The sequence below is a fragment of the Aotus nancymaae genome, unplaced genomic scaffold (genome assembly GCF_030222135.1).
Source record: "Aotus nancymaae isolate 86718 unplaced genomic scaffold, 86718_ANA_hifiasm-v0.15.2.pri h1tg000017l, whole genome shotgun sequence".
Classification (NCBI taxonomy): Eukaryota; Metazoa; Chordata; class Mammalia; order Primates; family Aotidae; genus Aotus; species Aotus nancymaae.
The window spans coordinates 15582783-15603324 of record NW_026988429.1 but is presented as its reverse complement, the minus strand read 5'-3'; the positions used below and the strand labels follow the sequence as shown (position 1 = coordinate 15603324).

Below are 20542 nucleotides of genomic sequence, written 5' to 3'. Positions count from 1 at the left end.
ATAGTCCATTTGTCTCCATCTTGTCTACAACAATATGATGAGAGACTTTGCTAAATGCAATGGTAAAAATAAAAATACAGGCTGGTTACAGTGGTTCATGCCTGTAATCCCAGCACTTTGGGAAGCCAAGGTGGAAGGATTGCTTGAAGCCAGGCATTTGAGACCAGCCTGGGAAACAGAGAGAGACCCCCATTTCTATGAACCACCCGCCCAACTCCAAAAAGAAAATAAGCATGGCTGGGTTGAAGTCACCGAGGATGGCTAAGTGGCTCTTCAAGTGACTTTACCTGATGGTTTGTGGAATATTTACCTTCACCCAGGTGGGAGGATTGCTTGAGCCAATCCTCAGTGTGGATTCAGGAACTTGATTTAATTGACTTGATTGTGGATTAGATTCTCAGGGATATATTCACTAAGTAAAAGCCATAACAGCTACTCTTAAGTAAAATAGTGAATGAATCAAACACTATAAATCCCTGGTACTGTGCTAAGTTCTTTCTGTATTTTATCTTATTTGATATTACAAACCTTTGATGTGTTAATAGTAATTACTATCTCCATTTTTACAGGTAAGGAGACTGATATTGAGAGATTAAAAGACTGGCCCAAATCACAAAGTAAATGAGATTTGAATCCAGTCCTGATTCCGAAGTCTGTTCTCTTTATAGTATTCTAAATTCAAAAAGACTAAATTATAAGATAGAGAGCCAGTTTTACTTAATAACAGGGTTAGAATCGTAGAATAAATCTGACACTCACACCTCTAACTAGCACCTCCTCTTCCTGAAGACAAATATGCAGGAAATCAGGTTATAATAAGAACTTTCTTTGGTGAAGGCTGGGTGCAGGGGCTCACACTTGTAATTCCAGGGTAAGGAAACCCTAGGAAAGTCATGGCTGCTAGAAAGAACAGGGTGAGACAAACGAGAGACCAGGTCTCTGTGGCGCTCCGTATCAGTTAAGATAGGTTTGACTGCAAGCCATGGCAAACCCCATGAAAATGGCTTAAAAACAGTAGCATTTCTTGTTTTCTTAAAATCCGGAGGTAGGATCTCGGTATAACAGTGTTGTCAGAGATGCTGGCTCTTTTGCTCCTTCCACTCTGCATTCTTCAGTGTGTGGCTCTGACTTCCCAGTGGTTACAAGTTGGTGACCACAGTTCTGAGCTTCACATCCTCATAGAACATACCCCATTTAAGAAATAAGGATGATAAAGGACCTTCTATATGGCTCTGTCTTTTATCAGGGTAGAAAATCTTTCCCAGAAGTTGTTTCCAGATTGACATCTCAATTGATAGGATTAAGTCAACATGACTTAGTCATGTAAGAATAGAATGAACATAATCTTAAACCAATTGGATTCATCCTTTGTGGCAGGGCATGTTGAGTTCTCAATGAAATCAGGGTTCTGTCAGTAAGGAAGAAGGAGGGATGGCAATTGCATGGACAACCAACAGTGTTCACTGTATACTTCTTTTCTCCCTTTGACGTCACTTTTACGATTTTGTTTGCTACATACCTGCTGATGTCTCCCGTATCTATCTATATACAATTATTTTTCTGAGGTCCAGATACCTTGTCATCTGCCCATTGTACATCTGCACTCGAATGTCTTTCTAGTAGCTCAAATAGCATGTCTAAAATTTTACTCATCGTTCATCCTGGAATGGAGAAGACTTCCATATTTCTACCAAAAATATGGTTAAGACGCTGCCACTCATCCAGTCTCCAGTACCAAGAAACAGGGTCATCTTAGACTACTCCTTCCCCAAATCTACCACACCTAATTCCAAGATCCCTTGATTTTCCAACTAAATATATCTTGCATTCATGCTTGGATCTATTAGTTCTTTTAAAATTCTTTTTTCTATTTTTTAACATATTTATTTATTTATTTATTCTTTGAGACCGGATCTCACTCTGTTGCCCAGGTTGGGGTGCAGTGGTGTGATCATGGCTCACTGAAGCCTCCATCTCCCAGGCTTAATTGATCCGCCTACCTCAGCCTCCTGAGTAGCTGGGAGTACAGGTGCGCACCACCATGTCCAGCTAACTTTCATTTTATTTTTTGTAAAAACAAGGTCTTACTATGTTTCCCAGGCTGGTTTCAAACTCCTGACCTCAAGTAATCCTCCTGCCTTGGTCTCTCAAAGTGCTGGGATTACAGGTCTGAGCCACCTTACCTGGCCTATCAGTTGTTTTTAGTGTAGCTCTGTATGCGTGTTTGTATAAAGATAGGAATACATGTGTTGTGTATGTGTAATGTGAGCTTTAAGTAAACCCGGAAATATTATCATTCTGATCCCATTTATGCATACTGGCAGCTAACAAAGAGGAGAGAAAAAAATATAAAATCTCGATTTGGTTTTATAAAGTAACATTAAATACAGTTATTTATGTAAACATTTACCATTTGTCCCTAATTACCATGCAGTAAAATAATGATAAAGACAATGAATAACTATGTGTCAGAGAATTTTGTTGCAAACTTTATTCAGTTATGACTGATAACAATGAACTCACTATTGTTGATAATAAGGTAACACTATGGTCTGATCACAATTTTTAGCACCTAGAAGAAACATTGCTTACATTCCAGAAAAGAAAGTTTTGATAACAGTAGTCTCATGGTCGTCAAAGTTGAGTTCGTCTCATTTTAGCTTGTAGGACTTTATTGCAGATGGAATTAAATGAAACGAGAATGCCCAGGCAAGTTTAAAGGCAAAAGAGTCAAAGATCAGACCAATTATCGGCTCAAAGTAATTAATGTACATTTATTACATAATTACAGGACTCGCAAGTACTAGAATGCAGAGTTTCATGACTATGGAATAAGCACAACTTGGACCAAAATGCCTTGTATTAATAAAATCAAACTTCCTCATCCTGGAAAACACTGTCTGCTATTGTGGAGGATGCAAGGAGCTCCCATAAATATAATACGTTATAATTATCTTAAATATATCTATAAATACATATATAAAAATAGTAATTTAAAAATAACATTTCATGTTTTGCCTTATTCTTGAGGCTGAGCTTCAAGAAGTACTTTATCAAAATGACCTCCCTGATTAGCATACAAAACTGTTGAGGCAGGAAGCCTTGGCTATTATTCCCTCCGTTTTGAAAACAATAAAACTGAGGTCCCAGAAACTTATGCTATTTAATTAAGAGTTAATCAGCAACTTAAAAGTAGAAGGCAAACAGCTGAAATGGAATCCTAGGTCTGTGGGTTCTCATTTCAACTGTTATTGTGCATATTTCTTACTTTTCTTATGCCTTGATTTGCCCATCTGTAACATGGGTAGAGTCTTTTTGGTAGCCACATTCAGTAGCTCTGGTCCTCCTAAGATTATTATAAAGAATAATAATTAAAATGATTGGTACTATGCAAAGTATAGGGTGTTCTTTAAATAACAAACCACATTATATGTTAGTGTTGCTTCCACTAGACATTGTTCCTCTCTTACAAAGAGTGTAAACATTCATTTAGAATCACAAAGGCTCAGCACATGCTCAGCAGATGACTAACAGTAAAAGATTTAGCTTCTTCATGTACATGGTACATATAAACTGTCAACAGTGCACAAGTGAGTAGACTCCAGAGCTAAGTCTGGTTTTCCAGTATCTGAAAGTCAGTGATAAAGGGTGGTCCCCTTGCCAAGCACACCAAACTGTCTTGCACTGTGGCAATAAGCAAATCTGGATGGGCAACTGATCTGAAGTAGCTCTTAGTTCCTTGAGTTTCCCAGAAGAAGAGGAGGTTGATCTCACTACCTGTGATGGTTTTGGGTATTTCAGGCATCTCCTATGCAGAAAAGAAGATAATTCAGTTAGAGAACAAGATGTTAGAAAAAGGACTGAAGCTCAATCCCTTGGCATTTGGCCTTCATGAGAAACAGCACTTTAGGACTATGGCTGTAACATGATGCTATAGGCTCTTCATTTATTTGTTCATTCAGCAAGCATTTATTACATCCTATTAGATGTGTGGCCATGTCTATCAATAAGGGTTGATCTCCTTATTTGATTGGAGAGAGATCTAAATTAGTTATGAAGATTGCCAATGACACTAGTATCTCACTGTATCCAGGCAGGTAGGAGTGAAACATTGTTTCTGTCCTGCCTTCAACACAGGCCTACAGCATTTTGCATCAAATCTGAGCACTGGTGATTCTAAGCCCTCTAAACATTTTGATCTTTAAGTGAACAAATCATACCTTTGGGAAATCAATTTAGTATTTAGATGACATTTATCTCAGTATTTAAGTCAACAGATGAAGGTTAAACACACACACACACGCAAAATTCCTAAGTATATCAGTAGCTAAACTCTTTCGATATACTCTCCTTAGAATGTACTTTTCTTGTGAGTATGAGTATAATTTAACAAAGCTTCTATGGAAAAATAGATTTCAGATTCCAAGTTGAGATGCTTCTTTCCTACTTTTTAAAATCTAAAGCAAGTAAATATACGTTTGAGGCTTCCTTGGGGTTTCTGATGTCAGCAAGGATTTATTTCCCAAACCTATTCCTCTTCTAGGTTTTCCTTTATCAGTAAATGGTGTTTCTCCTCTTTCTCCTGTTGGTTCTGTCTCCAAAATATAACCCGATTCTATTTCTTTCCACCTCTTTTCCTTACCTCACCCTCATGACTGCTGCTAAACCTCCTCATTGGACTTTCTGCTTTCTCTATTGCCTTTCTTCTGATCTGTTTTCTATTTTAGGAAATATAAGTGAGGTCAGGGCATTTCTCTGTTTGAAATCCATTAATGGCTTTTCATTGTACCTCAAAAGAAATCCAGATGCAAGCTCTGCAAGCACTAGTCCCTACATATTTTTCCTCCTTCTCACAATGCCCCAGTTCCAAGAGTGCTTCTTCTGATGCTTGGGACTGTCCTTTACGATCTTGAAGTTGTAGGGCCTGGGTACATTCAGACCCCTCTGAATGTTCTGCCCCCAAACCCCCAACCATGACCTGCCCCCTCCTGTTGGCAGCTCTCATCTCACAAGGAGCATTATTCTTACCACTTTGTCTAAATAGCACTCTCCCACTTATCTTAGCACTCTATTCTTTTTTTTTTTTTTTTTTTTTTTTTTTTTTTTTTTTTTTAGCATCTTGCTCTTTTGTTAGTTGTTTGGGTTATCTATTTTCCATATCCTCTAGAAGACCAAGTTCTATGAGACCAGGGATTTTGATGCACACTGTCTATACAGCTGTTGGCACTATGCCTGAAAAATAAAAGGCTATCAATGAATAATGCTAGCCTTTATTCATTGATATGAATAAGCTACTGCCCTACTCTGTGGACATGACTTGATTCAAGTAGAAAAGCACAGTCAGGCACATAAATTCTAGTTGGGGATAGAAGATCTTGGATTACACACTTACAAATTGAGTCACCTACTTATCAGTAGAGAAAACATCTAAGGTTATAGTTTGTGTGTGTGTGTGTGTGTGTGTGTTTGAGGGGGAAAGTCGTAGTAGAGGTAGGGCTGGGATGAGGAATTATGCTGGCATCAATGCAGAGAGAGGGGCACTGGAAGCAGCAAGGCCCATTTTGGGACTTGGCTCCCAGCCTTTTGCTTTGTGCCCATTGGCAGGTGATTAATTCTCTCCGATCTCAGTTGGCTTATTTGAGTTCTTGGAGGCAGGCCACATTGTCCTAATGTCTAATATCGTGTAGGTCAGATAATAGATGTCAGTAAAGATGAATGGAATAAATGGATGCCCTGGGATGGGAGGTGAACAGGGTCAGGCAAGGAAAGGAAAAAGAAAGAAGAAAGTAATTTATCTCTTATTTACTTTTGCCACCTCTATTATATTTTCTTACAGATCCTGCCTAGGCATGCCTCTGGAGTCAATGGGAGTGGGGTGGGCAGGTGGGGGCTGTGGTAGGAAGGAAAGAGGACGGTGTCACCCTGTTAGGGGTATCTGCCTATTGGGCTTATTTACAAACATATGAGATGTAAATGAGGGCAAGGTGGAGACAAAGGGAAACTGACCTTCAGCAACACCGGTTGGTTTTCATCTTGGGCACTCACATACAGTCGAGTTTTTGAGATTCTTAGAGTCACATAATCTTTGTCATCCTTTGATGATATATAAGCATCCATGTCAAATTTCGCTGGTGAAGAGAAGAACCAAAAAGGAAGTAAATTCATTGTATTTGTATAAAATCAAGTGTTGATGTAGATTGTGTGTGCATGATTGTGTGTGTGTGTGTGTATGTGTAGTTAGGTCCCCACTTATGGTGTAAATACCTAGAAGTCAGGAATGGAATTCTATACATCTTTGTATCCTCCACAATGTCTGCCACACTCACCGGGCAGGTAAATACTTGGTTAATGTTCTTAGAATTTTCTACATGGAATGAATTCTTGGGGGCTGAATAAGTGTTGAATCTCTTATAATTTCATTAGTGGGATAAGACCTTGTTATTTCTTTCTTTCTTTTTTTTTTTTGAGACGGAGTCTCATTCTGTGACCCAGGCTGGAGTGTAATGGCGTGATCTCCGCTCACTGCAACCTCCGCCTCCCAGGTTCAAGCAATTCTCTTGCCTCAGCCTCCTGAGTAGCTGGGATTACAGGTGCCCGCCACCACACCCTGCTAATTTTTGTATTTTTAGTAGAGACGGGGTTTCAACATCTTGGCCAGGCTGGTCTTGAACTCCTGACCTTGTGATCCACCCGCCTCGGCCTCCTGAAGTGCTGGAATTACAGGCATGAGCCACTGCACCTGGCCAAGACCTTGTAATTTTTTAGATCATGAGTTTACAATGACCTAACATGTATCATATGTTCCTAAACCCTGACCTAACATGGAGGAGTTTAGGAACATATGACACACTCATATGTTGCTAGTGATACTGAAAAGTAGTTCAGTTTTTACCAAGAGAATAAAGCTTAATAAGAACTGTCAAATTATTTATGCCCATTAATCTAGGCATTCCACTTTGGGATATGCGCCAAAGAAATCACCGGATAGGAGAAAAAATAATATATACAAAGATATGTGCAAACAAGCTATTTAGAATAAACCCAATGGACCAACATAGCAACATGAATGAATTGTCTAGTGCCATTAAAAATGGCAAATACATATATGATGTCAATATTGGGAAAATTGTGGAAATAATACTGAGGAAGAAAAAAGAACACAAAATAATTTGTAAATGTAGAGTTGAAAGCTAAATGTAGTGTGTTAGCTAAAGTGAATCCAATCAGAAAAAGTCTTGCTTGTTTATTGCAAAGTTGCCTCTCTGGACCTTTTAAAATATGTATACTGTTGATATGTCCTGAAAATAAAACATGTCTGCCATGAAAATTGCATGTGTGTGATAAAAGGTTTTGGACACTAAACTTCATCATTTAGGCCATATTTGTAGCTCATTGGTGGTTTTGCCTCACGAGTATGTTATCAGAGATAATAAAGACCTTCCTGGTTTGGTGTCACTTGTGAGGTTGATCAATAGACTTTTTAAAGGAGAGCAATTGTTCTTCATTGGCTTCTGGGTAAATCTAAGAAAGTCATTTAATATGTCTGACAGTCAGTTTCCTCAGTTTTAAAATTGGGGGTAAGAATGTCTGAAAGAACAAAGGAAGTAGAGTACATCAGCAAGCTTTGTGCACGACTCTGTGCTCTCAAAGATAGGAAACTTCTCTCTTGTGGAACTTCCAGATTTAGTTGAAACTTCTGCCCTGGCGTGGGATTTTTACAGGGTCTCTGTGCTTCAAGCTATTCTAGAATAATTGTGCAACCCAGGACTCTGAAGAGGTGTGTTTTTTGCAAGCAGAAAGATTGAAATAAGTAAATAAGTAAATGAAAGGAGGGGAAGATGACAGAAATGCCTAGTGCTATTTCAATATACCTGCTTCATCCAGATTTTGTAATGCAGTAGTCATGAGGTGCTGATCGTTGGTTTGAATTATACTTTGATGATTGAGGGCGACATTCAGGATGAATTGGTGTTTCCTGGTCTTATTAAAGTTGTATTTTGCATTGCTCAGGAAGCTGAAAGGTGCTGACCTGGGCTTGATGATTTCTAAAACCATGATCACAAGTTCTGATTAATGTCTATGTACAAACACAGATGATATGCACACTCTAGTACAAGCAGGGAAAATAGTTCTGGAGGGGACATTAGGAATATTCCAATCCAGATGAGGAAGCAGAGAGAAGTAAAATCACCCAGTCATCAGCAGAATTCATTTTTTAGGATTATCCTTACTGTTACTTATGTGCTTCTTTTTAAACTTCGATTCTTCAGGCAATAGTTTTGTTGTTTTTAAAAAAGACTATTTGTGCAACTTTCTCATTTTTCATTGTTTGGGTGTTTCTTGGCTCACCGCAACCTCCGCCTCCCAGGTTCAGGCAATTCTCCTGCCTCAGCCTCCTGAGTAGCTGGGATTACAGGCACGTGCCACTATGCCCAGCTAATTTTTTGTATTTTTAGTAGAGACGGGGTTTCACCATGTTGACCAAGATGGTCTCGATCTCTTGACCTCGTGATCCACCCGCCTCGGCCTCCCAAAGTGCTGGGATTACAGGCGTGAGCCACCGCACCTGGCCCCTGTTTGGGTGTTTCTAACTGATCAGGAAAACTACCAGTATTTCCCATCTATGTTTTCAAATGAATACACTCTGAGAAAAAAATGAATGCATTAAAAATCATTATATATGCACTGAGAGTAAAGATCCACCACCTTTCTGCAAAGTGGCATGTATAAATACCATCACAAATCCTCATGGCACTGGGAAATTCTACTTCTAGAAATATATTCTAAGGAAATAAAGGGTGAGAGAAATGAATATTTATACAGATGTTCATTGTTGCCTTGCTTATAATGGTGAAAAATGGGCACCCGAAAATCTTCTTGATACATTGTTGAGTAAGAAAAGCTGGATGTAAAGTTGTAAATAGTGTGATCTTAATAATATTAGACACATTTGTTCACATGTGGGTATTTGTATACAGAAGACTTTAAGGAAACAGTGCTGGCAGTAGTAAACTCTCAGTGGCAATATGAGTGATTTTTATTTTTTGTATTTTGTTACATTTTAAAATCTTCTAGGTGAACGTGTGTTATTGCTTAAGTATTATCTTAAAAACAGGAATATTGGGTTTATAGTTCACGTAGAGGCTTCTACAGTAAAGGCATGGAAGAGAAGCCATGATTTTTATACTCAGGTAAAACTGAATTAGATTTGAGGCTCTCTCACTTACAGATGTGTGCCGTTGGGCTGTTTACCTATCTCAATGAGCTTAATTCCCTTTCAGGTAAAATAAGAAGGTAGGATTCTTGTGAGGTTTAGACAGAATCCAATCATTAATAAATTAGTATTGCTGGTAGTATTCATACAGGTAGTAGTAGTAGTAATAATAATCGCTAACATTTATTGGGTGCTTACTAGGTATCAGACATTATTCTAATCCAGAAGTTAGGGAATGTTGACTCATTTAATCTTTTCAACAGTCAGGAGGGCCCAGCTAGCTCAGACTGTATAGCATGAGACTCTTAATCTTTACAACAATCCAGTGAGTGTGGGACTCTGATTATCTCCATTTTACAGTAGAGGAAACTGAATCACAAAAGATTATGTAACATGCTCAAGGAGGCATAGTTAGCATGAGAGGAACATAGCTTGTAAGTGGTGTTATTACTGCTTTCTCCTGAAAGGCTAAAAGTCACACAACCTTTACAATATGGACAAGAAATAAAGCTATAAGCAAGTATTCTAGATTTGGGCCACTGCTCATCTCTCCCTCCTGGAGAAGGATAAAAATTAATTTATCTTCTATATAGTTACCAGACTAATGCTTGGTTGTTTTCTTGTTATTCTGACTCCAGGTTTTATTTTCCCATATATTCTCTTGTTGCCACTTGCTTAAAACTTGAAAGCGGGATGCAATCCAAGATGACCAAATAGGAACAGCTCTGGAGTGCAGTTCCCAGCTAGAGCAGTGCCGAGCGTGAGTGCTCACCGCATTTCCAAACAAGTTTTCACTGCCCACAGACCAGATGATTCCCGGGCCGAAAAGCACCACGGGTTTTCAGCATGGCGGTTTCAGCTAGTGCAGCATCTGCGCACAGAAACTCACACAAGTCTGGGCTGCCATTTTGGCTGGTGCCCGGAATGCCTGGGGACAGAGCCGGCCATTCAACTGAAAGGGAGGGGGCTAAGACAGGGAGCCAGGGGATCTGGCTCGGTGGGTACCACCCCCACAAAACAAGCAATCTGAAAAGCTCTGGATTGAGAGCTTCACAACAAGCGCAGCTGGACCCAGGACCATCCAGCTCAGTGGGGGAAAGGGTGCTCCCTACTACCGAGGCAGTCTGCCACAACTGAGGCAGTTCACACAGCAGCTGGGCAGAGCCTGCAGCAGCTCAGCAATGCCTCTGCTGTCAGACTGTGACTAGACTACTCCAGCAGGGCAGGGTATCTATAAAGACAAGGCAGCAGCACTACAGGGACTTATAAATAAAGCCGACCTTCCTGGGACAGAGCACCTGGGAAAAGAGGCGGTTATGAGTTCAGCTGCAGCAGACTTAAAGGTAGCTGCCCAGCAGCTCTGCATGGAACAGCGGAGCTCCCAGCATAGCACTTGGGCTCCTATAAGGGACTGGCTCTCTCCTCAAGCAGCTCCCTGACCCCTGTATACCCAAAGAGACACTGCACAAAGGGTAGATAAGGCCGACATCTGGAGGGTGCCCATCTGGGATGAGGATAACAGAGGAAGAAACCTGTGGCAACCCTTGCTGTTCTGCAGCCCCCACAGGCAATCCCCAGGTGAGCAGGGTCTGGAGTGGACCTCCAATGGTTCTGCAGCAGAGGGGCCTGACTGTTAGAAGGAAAACTAAGAAGCAGAAAGAAATAGCTTCAACATCAACAAAAAGGACATCCACTCAGAGACCCCATCCAAAAGTCACCAACTACAGAGACCACAGATAGATAAAACCACTAAGATGGGAAGAAACCAGCCCAAAAAGGAGGAAAACACCAAAAACTGGAACGCCTCTCCTCCTCAAAGGGATCACAACTCCTCCTCACCAGCTGGGGATCAAAGATGGATGGCGAATGAATCGGATGAATCGACAGAAACAGGCTTCAGAAGGTGGGTAATAACAAACTTCTCAGAGTTAAAAGAACATGTTCTAACCCAATGCAAGGAAACTAAGAACCTAGAAAAAAGGTTAGATGAGATGCTAACTAGGATGAACAGCTTAGAGAAGAATATAAATGACTTGATGGAGCTGAAAAACACAGCACGAGAACTTCGCCAAGCATATACAAGTTTCAATAGCCGAATCAACCAAGCAGAAGAAAGGATATCAGAGACTGAAGATCAACTCAATGAAATAAAACTAGAAGGCAAGAATAGAGAAAAAAGAGTGAAAAGAAATGAACAAAGCCACCAAGAAATATGGGATTATGTGGAAAGACCTAATCTATATTTGATAGGTGTATCTGAATGTGACAGAGAGAATGAATCCAAGCTGGAAAACACTCTTCAGGATATTATCCAGGAGAACTTCCCCAACTTCCCTAGCAAGGCAGGCCAACATTCAAGTCCAGGAAATACAGAGAACACCACAAAGATATTCCTGAAGAAGAGCAACCCCAAGGCACATAATCGTCAGATTCACCAGGGTTGAAATGAAGGAGAAAATACTAAGAGCAGCCAGAGAGAAAGGTCAGGTTACCCACAAAGGGAAGTCCATCAGATTCACAGTGGATTTCTCACAGAAACTCTACAATCCAGAAGAGAGTGGGGGCCAATATTCAACATCCTTAAAGAAAAGAGCTTTCAACCTAGAATTTCACATCCAGCCAAACTAAGCTTCATAAGTGAAGGAGAAAGAAAATCCTTTATGGACAAACAATTGCTGAGAGATTTCGTCACCATCAGGCCTGCTTTACAAGAGCTCCTGAAAGAAGCACTAAACAAGGAAAGGAACAACCAGTACCAGCCACTCCAAAAACGTACCAAATGGTAAAGACCATTGATACAATAAAGAAAATGTGTCAACTAACGGGCACAACAACCAGCTAGCATCAAAATGGCAGCTTCAAATTCACACATAACAATATTAACCTTAAATGTAAATGGACTAAATGCCCCAATCAAAAGACACAGACAGGCAAATTGGATAAAAAGTCAAAACCCATTGGTGTGCTGTATTCAGGAAACATATCTCACGTGCAAGGACACACATAGGCTCAAAATAAAGGGATGGAGGAAGATTTATCAAGCAAATGGAGAGCAAAAAAAGCAGGAGTTGCAATCCTGGTCTCTGATAAAATGGACTTTAAACCAACAAAGATCAAAAGAGATGAAGAAGGGCATTACATGATGGTAAAAGGATCAATGCATCAAGAAGAGCTAATGATCCTAAATATATACATGCCCAATACAGGAGCACCCAGGTTCATAAAGCAAGTTCTTAATGACCTACAAAGAGACTTAGACTCCCACACAATAACAGTGGGAGACTTTAACACTCCACTGTAAATATTAGACAGATCAACGAGACAGAAAATTAACAAGGATATCCAGGACTTGAACTCAGATCTGGACCAAGTGGACCTAATAGACATCTACAGAAATCTCCATCCCAAATCCATAGAATATACATTCTTCTCAGCACTACATCGCACCTACTCTAAAATTGACCACATAATTGGAAGTAAATCACTCCTCAGCCAAAGAACGGAAATCATAACAAACAGTCTCTCAGACCACAGTGCAATCAAATTAGAACTCAGAATTAAGAAACTAACTCAGAACCGCACAACTTTCTCTTGGAGACTGAACAACTGGCTCCTGAATGTCAACGGGATAAACAATGAAATGAAGGCAGAAATAAAGATGATCTTTGAAACCAATGAGAACGAAGACAAAACATACCAGGATCTCTGAGACACATTTAAAGCAGTGTCTAGAGGGAAATTTATAGCAATGAATGCCTACCAGAGAAGCAAGGAAAGATCTAAAATCGATACCCTATCGTCAAAATTGAAAGAGCTAGAGGAAGAAGATTAAAAAAACTCAAAAGCTAGCAGAAGACAAGAAATAACTAAGATCAGAGCAGAACTGAAGGAGATAGAGACACAAAAAATCCTTCAAAGAAATCAATAAACCCAGGAGCTGGTTTTTGGAAAAGATCAACAAAATAGACAGACTGCTATCCAGATTAATAAAAAAGAAAAGGGAGAAGAATCAGACGCAATAAAAAATGATAAAGGGGATATCATCACTGACTCCAAAAAAATACAAATTACAATCAGAGATTACTACAAACAACTCTATGCACATAAACCAGTATACCTGGAAGAAACGGATAAATTCCTGGACACTTGCACCCTCCCAAGCCTAAACGAGGAAGAAGTTGAAACCTTGAACTGATCAATAACAAGGGCTGAAGTTGAGGCAACAATTAATAGCTTACCAACCATAAAAGTCCAGGTCCAGACAGGTTCACAGCGGAATTCTACCAGATGTACAAAGAAGAGCTGGTACCATTCCTTCTGAAACTATTCCAAACAATCCAAAAAGACAGAATCCTCCCCAAATCATTTTATGAGGCCAACATCATCCTGATAGCAAAACCCGGCAGAGACTCAACAAGAAAAGAAAACTTCAGGCCAACATCCATGATAAACAGAGATGCAAAAATCTTCAATAAAATACTGGCAAACCGATTGCAACAGCACATCAAAAAGCTTATCCATCATGATCAATTAGGCTTCATCCTGGGGATACAAGGCTGGTTCAACATACGCAAGTCTGTAAACGTAATTCACCACATAAACAGAACCAAAGACAAAAACCACATGATTCTCTCAATAGATGCAGAGAAGGCCTTCGACAAAATTCAATAGCACTTTATGCTAAAAACTCTCAATAAACTAGGTATCGAAGGAACATATCTCAAAATAATAAAGGCTATTTATGACAAACCTACAGCCAATATCATACTGAATGGGCAAAAACTGGAAGCATTCCCTTTGAAATCCAGCACTAGACAAGGATGTCCTCTGTCACCACTCCTATTCAATATAGTATTTGGAAGTTCTAGCCAGAGCTATCAGGCAAGAAAGAAAATAAAAGGTATTCAATTAGGAAAGGAGGAAGTCAAACTGTCTCTATTTGCAGATGACATGATTGTATATTTAGAAGACCCTATCATCTCAGCCCAAAATCTCCTTAAACTGATAAGCGACTTCAGCAGTCTCAGGATACAAAATCAATGTGCAGAAATCACAAGCATTTCTATACACCAATAACAGACTAACAGGGCCAAATCATGAGCAAACTCCCATTTACAATTGCTACAAAGAGAATAAAATACTAGGAATGCAATAACAAAGGATGTAAACGCCCTCTTCAAGGAGAACTACAAACCACTGCTCAAGGAAATAAAAGAGGACACAAACAAATGGAGAAGCATTCCATGCTCATGGTTAGGAAGAATCAATACCATGAAAATGGCCATGCTGCCCAAAGTCATCTATAGATTCAATGCTATCCCCATCAAACTACCAATGACCTTCTTCACAGATCTGGAAAAAACCACCTTAAACTTCATATGGAACCAAAAGAGAGCCTGCAAAGCCAAGACAATCCTAAGCAAAATGAACAAAGCCAGAGGCATCACGCCACCTGATTTCAGACTATATTACAAAACTACAGTAATCAAAACAGCATAGTACTGGTACCAAAACAGAGTTATAGACCAATGGAACAGAACAGAGGCCTCGGAGGCAATGTCACACATCTACAACTATCTGATCTTTGACAAACCTGACAAAAACAAGCATTGGGGAAACAATTCCCTGTTTAATAAATGGTGCTGGGAAAACTGGCTAGCAGTGTGCAGAAAGCAGAAACTGGACCCCTTCCTGACACCTTACACTAAAATTAACTCCAGATTGATTAAAGACTTAAACATAAGACCTAACACCATAAAAACCCTAGAAGAAAACCTAGGCAAAACCATTCAGGATGTAAGCATAGGCAAGGATTTCATGACTAAAACATCAAAAGCATTGGCAACAAAAGCCAAAATAGACAAACGAGACCTAATTAAACTCCAGAGCTTCTGTACAGCAAAAGAAACAATGATTAGAGTGAACTGGCAACCAACAGAATGGGAAACAATTTTTGCAAACTATTCATTTGACAAAGGGCTAACGTCCAGAATCTACAAAGAACTAAAACAGATTTACAAGAAAAAAACAAACAAACCAATCCAGAAGTGGGAGAAGGATATGAATGGACACTTTTCAAAAGAAGACATACATGAGGCCAACAAGCATATGAAAAAATGCTCATCATCACTGATTATTAGAGAAATGCAAATCAAAACCACATTGAGATACCACCTCACACCAGTTAGAATGGTGATCATTAAAAAATCTGGAGACAACAGATGCTGTAGAGGATGTGGAGAAATAGGAACTCTTTTACACTGTTGGTGGGAGTGTAAACTAGTTCAACCATTGTGGAAGACAGTGTGGCGCTTCCTCAAGGACCTAGAAATAGAAATTCCATTTGACCCAGCAATCCCATTACTGGGTATATACCCAAAGGATTATAAATCATTCTATTATAAAGACACATGCACACGTATGATCATAGCGGCACTGTTTACAATAGCAAAGACCTGGAACTAACCCAAATGCCCATCGACAATAGACTGGACAAGGAAAATGTGGCACATACACACCATGGGATACTATGCAGCCATAAGAAATGATGAGTTTGTGTCCTTTATAGGGACATGGATGAATCCGGAAACCATCATTCTCAGCAAACTGACACAAGAACAGAAAATCAAACACTGCATGTTCTCACTCACAGGTGGGTGTTGGACAATGAGAACACATGGACACAGGAAGGGGAGCATCACACACTGGGGTCTGTTGGTGGGTGCCAAGGGAGGGATGGGGAGGGATAACATGGGGAGAAATGCCAGATGTAGGTGATGGGGGGATGAAGGCAGCAAACCACATTGCCATGTGTGTACCTATGCAACAATCCTGCATGATCTGCACATGTACCCCAGAACCTAAAGTACAATAAAATAAAAAAATAAAAAATAAAAAATAAAAAAAACCTTGAAAGCAAGGATATAATGTGCTTGACCCCTTACCTTCTTCTATGTCATTGGCGATGGCCTCCAGGTCATCATCAGTGATGGATTGGTTTAAAGTCAACCGTCTCTTCTTCAGAACCTTCCCGTTGGTCGACACTATCACCACACTCTCCTTGAAGGTAAACTTGGATGTCTTAGAGGTTTCAGAGATATTCAGAGACACAGATTGATCCATGCATTCTTCATGGAGTGAGCCATAGTTTACATCATAGAAGGATTTCTATTATGAAGGAGAATAGAAACTGAGAGGCTGTCCATGGTCAGGGAATGAAAGTCCATTCAACAGGTGCTGTATTCAACAGATGTAGCGAGAAGGATCTCCATTCTGGACTTAGGTAACTCGTGTTTCATTAGGCTTCCCTCCTTCTCTCCTCCCTCTCTCCCTTCTGTCTCACCTTCCTTCCTCCTTTTCTTCCAGGATAAAGAGATGTATGATTTCTTAGGAGGACTTTTTTCATTTATTTGCATGCTCAAAAATGAGATGTTATAACTAAATAGGTTAACAATGATTGTAGTGATTGTTAGCTTTCTAATTAGTGCCCTCTTAGGAGGTTAAAAATCTACTTAACAATGCTCAAAATATTTTAGAAATACTCTTTTGGGGACAGCTTTTAAAGCCAGTACTGAAGACATACCAGGCAGTACTTATACTGTCTATTTGTGATCTTCAAACACAATAACACAGCTTAGTGAGTGGCTGTAGATTTCTCACTTTCAATTGGCTTGTTTCCTCTCCCTCAGCTTCATGTTTGGAGACTTTCTCTAACCTCCGATGCTGGTGTCAGAGAGGACAACCACAACACATTATGTTAGGAGACAGATCCCTGGTGAAGCAGCTTGTAGGGCCTGTCAGGATAGCATAACTAACATCCAGAAGCCTGGATGATGAAGCTAGAAGACTCCAGTTCTTAGGGATTTGGGATAGTTCTCCTGTTCTGGGAGAAGCCGACGCACATCAACTATTAGTTTAGAGAAGCAGCTGGTCTCATAACGAAGAAAGGCAGGTCTCTAGACCTCTAGTGAGGGTAAAACAAACGCATCTAAGGTTCAAGCCATTTCTGTTCTCTTTTGATGAAGAAACTACTGTGTAAGAATAGCAGTCCCATGAGAATTACAGTTATTGCTTACTTGATTCAGAGACAGATGGTCAATGGAGGAACTGTACTCTTCATTTTCACTGTCAAAATAAGATGATGAGAATGTAATTCTGTTTGTTATGTCACTGTGGTCTCTGGCCAACACATTTTAATGACCATATTAGTTGTGGGTCACACGCATACACACAGCCATTACTGTCATCCTTGAAATTTAAGGACTTCTATACATACACATAGGTAGAGTACTTCGTACCTTACTAATCTGGAATTAGTAGTCATCAAGACAGGCTTTGAGCTTTACCTGTGCTTTATCTATAAAAATTGGACTTGGCTAAAAAATTGAAGAATTTTAATTGAAGTTCATGGAACAATGTTAAGCTCCTTAAGAGAAAAGAGGCTTTTGAAGCACTTTGTTTTTATTTTAACTGAATAGATTATACGTTACACATTACTTTCATTACACATACTTAATAATTTATACTTAGTAAAATATCCAGGCAAAATTTGACAGCCTCGTTTGTGTTAGTATTTACTACAGATAATGGAAACATCATATTAGTTTAATATGTTCTGTAATTTTAACTTTGTGATCATTTACCTTTCTTCTACATCTGAGTGAGGTTTGCCTGTGTATGTGCGTTCACATGCCCAGCTTGCTGTGGAGCCATTTCCTGTTCCTGACTGAGATCAAGTTTTCCTGAGAATGGATTTTCTCTCAGTCCAGTAAAACCTATTCTTGTATCAGGGCATGTGATCTCAATCGAGGCTGTGTCTAAGTCCATGTTGAAATTCATGTAGGACTCAGCAGCACTCAAAAATAATTTTTCTAAAATTGCAGTCTCCCTGCCAATGTAATCTCAGTTTAACATGCTGAATGCTTAGTTTTTCTGGGTCTTTTCTGAACCTGCTCTGACTTCAGGACTAGTATGTATCTCTATAGCCTCTGCCAGCCTGGCCCCATGCTGGTCACTGTTACGCTTAGCTGGATTCTGGTGGGCCCTGAAACCCTCATTAAATCACAAGAGATAAATCTTATTTCTTACCTGTAACAGTTCTTCAGATCTTCAAACATATCTGGAACTTTGGCCATCTTGACTTCTGCAACAGAGAACACCAGCGGCTGTCAGCCCAGCCAGCCTCTAAGCAAGATCCCTGTGAGGACAGCCCCTCCTCTTCATGCTTTTTGCAAACTTTGTTGAATGACTTATTCCATGTTCAGCATTTTCTCCATTCTTCTAGCTCCTTTGAATTAGTTTGCTATGTACCTGTCTCCTCTATTAGATCATAAACTACTTTCAGAATGTTTTATTTATATTGGTATTCCTTAAGTGTCCAACCCAATGTACTGCACAGAACAGGCATTCAATCAATGAAAGTTTGAAGAGGTTACAGAAACACCACAAGAATAGGGTATTTGCCTTACACAGAGGTAACAGAGAGACAGAGTTGGAAATGCTCAAATTTCTCCTAATAATTTTGAGTAGTAGAGATTCCCTCCCATGAGAAACCTCATTTGTATTCACCGATGCCCTAACAGGAAACTAGTTCTGCCGTCCCTCAGTGAAACGAATCAGTCCTTATCAGTAAAATGAGAGAATCATTTTCTAAAATCTGTCTGTGATTCTAGCTCACACACCAAACCAGGGAGGGACAAACAAAGGAGAGGCTGTAACTTTAGAGAAGGCAATGCAAGAGAAAACAGCCAAGGAGAAAAACAACAACAAAAAATACTTTAATAGCCAGAGATGTGAGGACAATACCTTTGCTGACTCCAACGCCAATGAAATGACTCCCTCTCTGGCTGGGAGCTTAAGCCTGAGTCAGTCTTCTTTGCCTTTTGTAAGTCTCAAATAGGCGTGGCTACAAAGTGCGTCGTCAAACGGGGGAATTTACAAGGAAGAATTCAGTTTTGTGTTTTTGATACTGGCTAAAATAATGAAAGATGGCATAACTGATATTATTATTGTTGTTTGAAGATAATCCAGAAGTTATTGACTTGGTTCATTTGTGTACTGCTTTGCTTTATACAAACATGCAGTTTTAGAAAAAGGGAAGCACAGGAAACTTATCAAGTTTCTAAGAGGAAGGGAGAAATCCTGAAATCGCAAGTCAAGTGGTTAGATTTGAAGAGGAATTTATTAATAATAATAGTTCTAATAGTAGCAGTAGTTGTGTTCTGGCCGAATTTGTTGATTGTGCCCTAGGGTTGAATGTGAATTGGCAGAATACTTGGCGGCTCCTGGCAGCTTTTGAGGGAAAATGAGCCATCTTTTCTGAAGAGGGAAGTTTGCTTGATTAAGGTATAAATCACCTCAGAGTATGGGGTGACAAGCTCCTGGTTAGGACAGGGTAGAGAAGAGAAATATGATATTTGACCACAAATAAGTCTTGATCCTCTTACTCCTCTGGATATTGGCAATACATTTCCTACAGAGTGGACAGAGAACTCTTCAGCCTGGCCCTGTTACAGTAAAGTAGCCCTCTAACAAGGACCAGAGAGAAGTCTGGTCTTCTCTAGGATATGCCCAAAGTGTGTCTTCTGTAGATACACCATGGCGTGTGCAAGCCCCAGGAGGTATGGGCAAGGCCCCAGCCAGAAGCCAGTGGCTAAGTTTGGAATGGAGGTTGGGAGAAAGGAAGCCATGGATTTTTACATATGAGACTTCAATGGTGTTGCCTGGTCACTAGTATTAAAGAATTTCTTCTTTTTTATAATTCCCGTGGCCAGCTTAGTTCAGGTGGCAGAACACCAGACTCTTAGCAAATGAATGTTTTGGGTTCCCAGTTGGAGTTTAAGCCATGTACATTTTAAATAAAGGCAATGAACTAGGTGTGGTGGCATGCCCCACTAGTCCTAGCTATTCAGGTGGCTGAGGCAGGATGATCGCTTGGGTCATGGGTTCGAGGCCAGCGTGGGCAACATAGTGAAGCCCCTTTTCTAAAAAATAACAAACAAACAAAGGAAATGGATGGAAGAACAAGGTAGAAGAGAGAAAAAAATTAAAGAGAAAGGCAAGGCACTGAAACATGGTACAGAAAAGCAAAAAAAAGCATGCATCTGGGGGTAAAGTGGCTTGTGTGAGTTGGATAAAGTATTCTCTCTGTTCTTGTTTAACTGTAAATAATGGAGTTGGTTAGATGATCATAAGGTCTATTTCAGGTGCAAAATCTCTTATTCTGATTTAATGCCAGTCTAATTCTCCTGGTCATAGACCTGGTGCTATAATAGTTATAACAAGAGCCATAGAAATAACCACACTTGGATGTAAGCAATGTAAGTGTAA

General features: G+C 39.9%; 1 protein-coding gene across 1 annotated transcript; it reads right to left on the bottom strand.

Annotated features, from left to right (window-relative positions):
• Nucleotides 1–2397: 2397 nt before the first annotated feature.
• IL1A (interleukin 1 alpha) lies at nt 2398–19082 on the bottom strand. The gene is made up of 7 exons (XM_064377809.1): nt 19019–19082; nt 18302–18356; nt 17290–17338; nt 16159–16381; nt 7872–8045; nt 6007–6128; nt 2398–3808 (listed from the first exon to the last, which is right to left on the bottom strand). Exons 2-7 carry the CDS (start codon nt 18346–18348, stop codon nt 3608–3610), a joined length of 816 nt encoding a protein of 271 aa, XP_064233879.1. The 5' UTR covers nt 18349–18356; nt 19019–19082; the 3' UTR covers nt 2398–3607.
• Between the last annotated feature and the right edge of the window lie 1460 nt (nt 19083–20542).